The sequence below is a fragment of the Limulus polyphemus genome, unplaced genomic scaffold (genome assembly GCF_000517525.1).
Source record: "Limulus polyphemus unplaced genomic scaffold, Limulus_polyphemus-2.1.2 Scaffold467, whole genome shotgun sequence".
In the NCBI taxonomy this organism is placed as follows: domain Eukaryota; kingdom Metazoa; phylum Arthropoda; class Merostomata; order Xiphosura; family Limulidae; genus Limulus; species Limulus polyphemus.
This window is the reverse complement of record NW_013666077.1, coordinates 489,441-497,265: the sequence shown is the minus strand read 5'-3', so window position 1 is coordinate 497,265 and position 7,825 is coordinate 489,441. Positions and strand designations below refer to the sequence as shown.

Here is a 7,825-nt window from a genome sequence, read left to right as displayed (position 1 = left end):
GTACTGTGGGAGAAGCCCCCCCCCATAATCATTTCAGGCCCAGGGACCCCAAACTTGTTAAGATGTCTCTGGTCACTGACGGAAAGCGAAATGAGGTTTTGATTAGAGTACAGCATCAATGTTTCTTTTATCATTAAGAAAATGTTCTTGGCTGATCCAGAGTACATCATGCTGCTGTGTAGTAGTTAGTACTGTGGGAGAAGCCCCCCATAATCATTTCAGGCCCAGGGACCCCAAACTTGTTAAGATGTCTCTGGTCACTGACGGAAAAGAACAATGTATCCCATCCCTATCCCACCTACTTGCAGCATGATGTACTCTGGATCAGCCAAGAACATTTTCTTATTGATAAAAGAAACGTTGATGCTGTACTCTAATCAAAACCTCATTTTGGCACATCACAGTTCATATCTAGCCATATCTAAAGGGTCTATCCAGTGTGGGGCTTCAGGAGTGCTGTTTACCAATCCACACATCACACTGTATAGACCACCAATGGTTGCTTATCTCTTCTTTACCGTTTTCTATTATTGTCCTTGAGATCAGCAAATCTCAATGAGAAGACTGACATTATCAGTGGTTCTAGTTGGGTTAGAACTTCCGAAAACATTACTACGAATTATACACAGTTGGAGGAAGAGATGCCTGATATTTGGATACCACATTAGATTATTTGAAACAAGTGTATATTAATTTTAGTCTGAAGTATTTACAGACATATCACAAATTTTGCAAATTCGTGTAAAACAAAGGGTATTTCTTGTTTTTAACAGAGAATTTGTGAGAAAAAGGAAACTTCTTTAAATTTTAACTCACTTTTGAAAATTTATTTATTGTCCCATTTCATTTGATTACCTTTGTCATTTGTAGACTGGTATGAGATACAGAATACATTACAAAAACTTTTTGATATACCTTATAGTTATGCAGATTTTACTATTCAAACATGGGATTTCTTCTAATTTGGTTATTAGTTTTTAGAGTGAAATCCATAACCAGAAATTGCTAGATAAGAAAGTAAATGTAGATTTTAAATTATTTTAATAATATTTGTTTTGAATTCAAAACATACATATTAATACTAATCTAAGCAAAAAATAAAATTGTGTGTTTAGTACCAAGATTAATAGTACTGGGCTTTCATAATAGAGAAATGGTACTTATTAATTAAATAAACAAATCATGTATTAAACCTCTATAGTAGATTGTTTTTCAGTTGCAATGTCTTATGTATGCTATGGACCAATGACACTGAATTTGCTCATCTGTTGAGAAAGCAGTTTATGAGTGTTAAGTGGGTGCACTTTTAACTAAGTGACTGCCTCTGAAATGCTAAAGTTTTCCAACAGCAAAATGGTCAAGTAGAGCATCCTAATATACACCGTGGCCAGCAAACTTTCTCTGAGATTACTAACGCAAGTATGGTGCTATAAGTGCAAACTTCCAAGTTTGTTGCCATACTGTTGGTCAGAGTTACATTATGTTCTGTATAGCTGGCAAAAAGTTCTCTATACCACCTTACACTGTTCATAACATTTTCACCTTACTATACAGTGCTGTCCTGATAACTGGTCAAATATATTTCCAATTGCTGCTGCTTAATAAACAGTTGTATCACATAGCTCGTTATCTCAGAAATTGATGGAAGTGCTGCTTAATAAACAATTGTATCACATAGCTCATTATCTCAGAAATTGATGGAAGTACTGCTTAATAAACAGTTGTATCACATAGCTCGTTATCTCAGAAATTGATGGAAGTGCTGCTTAATAAACAGTTGTATCACATAGCTCGTTATCTCAGAAATTGATGGAAGTGCTGCTTAATAAACAGTTGTATCACATAGCTCATTATCTCAGAAATTGATGGAAGTTTGCATTCTTGTGGCTGGCCTACCTCTAACTGCACAACTGAAAGTCACAAAACAGACCAAAATCTTTTCTTATTAAGATAAGTACTTTTCACATGATACTTAGCATCATGTTTTGAATGTCTAGTCCATCCAAGTGTAAACTTGCCTATATCTTCAAAGTTAAGAAATGTCAATTATGCCAGTCACGTCAATCTCTCTACTTGATGCAACACCACACCTTAAAACAGTGGATTCCAAACTGCACGTCACGAGAGTTTCACCAAATGAAGAATAATTCAATTAAGAATATAAAAAAAAAATTCCCCAAAAATATATTGCATGTGGCAGCAGGGGTATCATGCAAATAAAGGTCAATGGGTTGGGGTGATGTCAATGAGAAAAGTTTAGAAACCACTGCCTTTTGCATGTTAATGGTCTTGAGGAATCCATATTATTTATAATTTCTAGTATATGTCTTGTATCCATTCCTTAAGCCACTAATATACATTTGAATACATGAATATATAAATGCAATGACGAGATTCAAATTTTTTTTGGGGGTTGTAGAATAGTGCTGTATCTTGATAGCAACACAATCAGTTTTCAATTTAAGTTTATTTATGCTCAAAAAGCACATTGTAATATCCTTATTATTGATTGGAGGGGGGGGGGGAGGTAATTGAAACACAGTCACATTTTCAACATCAGACATATTCTTTCATTTTGCATAATACAGTGTTAAAAATGTTTCTCTTACTGACATTTTATAAGAGTAAGAATCAGTAAAATCACTGGAAATAAAACAAAAGTGAAAGAGATAATTACTATCATCCATGTTTTAAAATATGTTTAGTTATATTCAAAAGATTTTAAAAGGTAATTCATTTGTAATTTGAACTTAAAGTTTCATCTTCTTTCTGACAAACATATTGCTCAATAACTCCATATTTTCCTGTTATTTCTCATAAAATAATAATTAAAATAATCTATTTTAATAAATTTTTCTTTATGGTTAGTTACATATATTCCTGAAATTAACTAATTCTTTCAACATGCATATTTTCAAATCCTCATATAAGCAAAGGATTTATAAAAGGCAGGTGTGTCAGAGTTTAAATATTCACATCACAATAAAGTGTTTGGTTTGATTAAAGCAAGAACAAAAAGCTCATAGAATACACAGTTTGGTAAAAAAAAATCAGTTTTTAGCTTTCATGTGAAACTATCAGATTATTAGAAGTCTTAATGAGTTTTAGTGCATAAAGGATTTCTATAGGAACAAAATAAAGAGAGAGACAGTTTATGATTTTGTTCTCTGTAAATAACAAAACAATTAATATATTTCTTATAACAAATTTCAAAAATTGTAAAAAAATTAATTTTTTTCATGCTATACCACCCTACTTCTCACCTCAAGAGTATAGCAGCATCACTTTCGTATGCTCCAATGAGAAGATCTGGGTATCCATTTGAATCCATGTCCAACCCTCCTGATAAAGAATAACCAAATGTTCTTAATCCTACTCTTGGCAGAGCTTTCTCAGGAAAATCTGATGGTCTGATGGCCTAGATTTATAACAATATAAGGATTAAATTAAAAACTCATAAATCAGTACAGGGTGCATTTAAACAACATGGAAAGAAAAACAGAATTATTTCAATAAAAATGTTAATGTTAAACTAAATGTTCATTTCACCAATTTTTTAATAATTTCCTTTTCAATTTGTGAAACTGGAGGCTGAAAAAATGACACATCAATGTAAAAAGTATTTTGTACAGTAACTGATAGTTTCTCTTTAATTTCTATTCATCATCTTCCAATGTTTTCTCTTGTCTTTAATTAAAGTACTGATTATTATGCCACTACATTTTATAAATATCTGGCTAAAATTTATGTGTAAAATGATCTTAGAATTTACAAGTTTCAAATAAGATTACCATAGCTTGAAATACTTGCTACTTGTTATGACTTCACTACTATGACAACATGGAAAAGGCTTTGAAATGACATTTGAAACTACTTTCTCAATTGGTTTTTTTTTAGGTATTTGATTGTAGCTACATAAGGAGTATCTGCATAAGTCATCCAGGCCCCAACCATGCAGATGAGGTCCCACATCTCATCATTGGAATTATAGGGCTGTGGACCCAAAGCTAGATCCAAGGTATAGTGGCTAGGACATGGGGACCACAGTGTGATATAACTGTAATACGATATTAAAGGAACCCAACCTGAAAGTTACAGAATGTTTCATGTCGAGCAACCGGAAGTACGAAGAGAGGGCAAGCAACATCGAAGTGGACAAGCCTTCCCCCCAATCTGAAGAAATACATATCACAACAAACCAAACTCAGAATTACAGGGCCAATTCATGCATCACTCAACCTGAAGAAAACAGAGATCATCCAGCTCAGGGATCATGAACCTAAATTTTAACTCCCCAACCTGAGAGGCACGGGAACACCCCTGCCCCCAGAATTATGAGGAGGATGTGGAACAAACAAAGTTCAACCAATGGCTTAAGAAGCTGACACTCAAGGACCCTCTTCCATAATCATGACAAGTATATAATGACCAAAAAGAAGGGCCACATTCAACATAACTGGATAATAAAGTGTCATCTCTGAATCAGAATTATGAGGAGGCTCCTGCATAGGCTGGTCCTTCTCTCACCAGACATCTGGGAAAACCATCCAGGATTATGTGTGGGAAGGTATCCAGTTTTACCCTCTTCTCCTTGAGTGGAATAAAGTGTCCAAACATCACTCAGGAGGAATAAACCTCTGCCCACCACTCCAGCAACTGGAAACTGGGAGTAGTAAGGACTCCCATGCTCCACTATAAAGAAATTTGGGAAAATTTGCATTAGGAAGTCCCAATGGACAATGCTTCAGAGATAATGCAATAAGTTAACCACTTTCCCTATTTTGAAAAGCAAACCAACCCAGATTAATTCAATTCAGGGGTCAGCAGGGATGGGCAAAATCCCTTTATGCTAAACTAATGATAGTCCATAACTGGTGGTCCAGTATTGATTAGTATGTATGGTACTGAATAATTGTGGATCACCTGGAAAGCACCAAGGTGGTCTTATGGAATACCTCAGCTCAACAGAACTTGTTGCTACCAGGAATTTTACTTATTAGTCTATTGGTAATACTCACCATCACAATCAAGCCATCCGAGGAGAAAACCACTAAATCATGTAAATAGTGTGATATAAAGGTATTAGGTGCAGTCCACATACCAGCCTGTACAATTTCCTCCAGTGGGTGACATAAACGAGCTGACAGGGACATCAAGATATGTTGAATTTAAGGAGATAAGACCCAAAAGAGTCTCTACTCCTCCACCAAAAGCCCGGAGTAAGCCATATGAACTAATTGACAAATCCAACTTATCAAAGTGACAGGGGATAAATCACATGACACAGTAGATCCCAAAGAATAAATAAATGGGGACATGAGCCCCGATATGTTTCAGTGTATGCCACATAACATCGAAGAGCCTGAACTGGGAATAAAAGGCAATCTGAATCCGAGCGTTCATATAAATGTGAAACATAGGGAAGATGAATAGGAGAGACAGCCTTATCTCCTTCTCTAGCTGCTGAAGATTTTGGTAGAAAAGACATGTCTGGATACAACAGAAGAAAAGTGGAATGGTAAAAGAGTCCTATGAACATAGAGGAGCAAACACATCTGAAAATCGACACCCACAAGCCAACAACAGAGAAAATAAGTCTTAAGTGATATAGTGAACATGACCCCAGTGGTTCAAAAGGTGGACAAAATAAGGCATGGAGATCACTGTGATATCCCAATTAGGAACCTGAAAGGACAACGAGAATGGATAACCCAGAAAGATTTTAGAAGTATTGACAAAACCAGGGACTCACACACCTTTTTCTCTTAGAAAAATGAAAGGTAGCTGATAAAGCAGCCTTATACAGGATAATAGACAAAGATGCTAAACCGTTGTTGAATCACCATATCAGAAATTGAGAGATATGTGGCACAGTGAAACAAGGACTAACACCCATGTTTGAGAGACCAATGATGATAAATAAACCACCATTGAAAAACTTCCAAATGAGAATGCTAAATGGACCATGTTAATAAGGACACCACCCAAGAAGTCAATCCCTGTTTTTGTGCAATGAACTGCATACGAGTTAGGCATGAAGTCAAAGAATGTCAACTGCTGGATGAAAAATGTCCGACCGAGGCTGATGTAAGAGAGAGATGGCCAGAGAGGAAAAGGAAGAGGTTGACACTCCTGAAGACACTGGAGGAGTGGAAACCAAGACTGACCAATGTGGTACTACCAGAAGAACTCAATAGGGCATGGAGCAAATCAGTGCAAAAACCTTGGATAACAGACAAATTGGAGGGAATGCATAAAGATGAAGACCTGTCCAATCCTGGCTGAGAGCACCTAAAGCCAGAGAATGAAGTATAGGAGGCTAGAAGGATGGGAGCCGAGCATTCCAGTGTATGGCAAAAGCATCTATCTGAGGCATTCCAAGACAAGAGCAGATCCAATGAAAAACTTGAGGATGAAGCATCCATTCCATGGGAAGAGCTCTGTTGGGACAAGATAATTGGTCAGCCACTAAGCTCATTACACCTGGAACAAACAAACAAGGAGAACAATCCAATGTTTATATGCCCAAAATAGAAGATCCAATGTTTGAAAGCAAAGAGATCTGGAGCGAGTGCCGCTTTGCTTTGAAATATACAAGATGACTGTGGAATTTCTGAGTAAAGCATTACCACCTTCCCTCATTACAACTTGAGGCCCTAAGTCATAGCTCGTTGAACTGTTTGAAGTTCTAATAGAATGGTGTGAAGAGAAGTTTCCTCTTCTGTCCAAAGGCCTTAGAATTCCATATTCTCTATACAAGTTCCCCAGCCCTGGAGAGAAGCATCTGTGAAAAGATGTATCTCTGGACATGAGCCAGTAAAGGGACCCAACTGTCCTGTTGTTCCTGTCCAACCACCAGCCAAGATTTGCAAACTGGAAGCTGATAGGACTGCTGGACAATCCAAGGCATCTGTGCAAATGTTCCACTGGTCCTGTAATAACCACTGAAGGGTCCGCAAGTGAGCCTGACCTAAAGGAATGAGTGATTCCAAGGATGCCCACATCCCCAAAAATAGATAGAACTGTACACACTGGTGGAGAAGGAGATAACTGTATTTGAAGAACTATCCGTTCCATGGCCTGAAAGCATAAAGTAGAAAGTTGGGCCAACTTAGCTGAAATTGAAAAATACCCTTAAATTGATGAGGTTCTGTGTAAGAGTAAAAATAGACTTCTTTTTGATAAGAAACTCAGTTCTCACAGGTTCTGATAAAAGAGTTTGGGCATGAAGTTCTTCCAAGTGGCAGGAAGGGGAGAGAAGAAGCCAGGCATCCATGTAATGGTGAGTGTGAATGCCCAATGAGTGAAGATGACATGTAAAGGATCTGACTATCCAGCAAAAAATGTTTGGAGCAGGTACAAGGCTAAATGGAAGAGCACAAAACTGAAAAAACTTGGTTGTCCTCCTGCACAAAATGGAGATAATGCAGTGAAGACTCCCCGATCGGAATATGGAGGTAGGAATCGACAACATAGATTTTGTCCTCCATAAACCAAGTGAAAAGAGCCACCGAAAGGAAAGAAACAGCTCCATTGTAAACTGAAGAGGCTGGAGGATGCGATTGAAACAAGAAAGGTCGATGACAGGTTACCAATCGTCCATCTTTTTTTGGCAATATAAATAGCCAGAGATAAAAACTCTCAAGAGAGGAGTTGACGTGTTCTATGGCCTCTTTGTGCCAAAGATCCTGAATGACTTGAGCTCAACAGCCGGGTTGTAAGAGGGTCTTTGGGGAGTAGAAAGCCATCTTTTCTTTGGCAATATAAATAGCCAGAGATAAAAACTCTCAAGAGAGGAGTTGACGTGTTCTATGGCCTCTTTGTG

The 7,825-nt window shown here is 37.2% G+C and overlaps 1 protein-coding gene across 2 annotated transcripts in view; it reads right to left on the bottom strand.

Moving 5' to 3' along the window:
• LOC106458463 (integrin alpha-PS1-like) overlaps positions 1-7,825 on the bottom strand; it is a 128,506-nt gene that overhangs the window by 29,938 nt on the left and 90,743 nt on the right. For both annotated transcript variants that reach the window (XM_022384687.1, XM_022384688.1), the window contains exon 10: positions 3,264-3,418. In XM_022384687.1, coding sequence (XP_022240395.1) covers positions 3,264-3,418 — 155 coding nt within the window. The remainder of the gene's footprint in view (positions 1-3,263; positions 3,419-7,825) is intronic.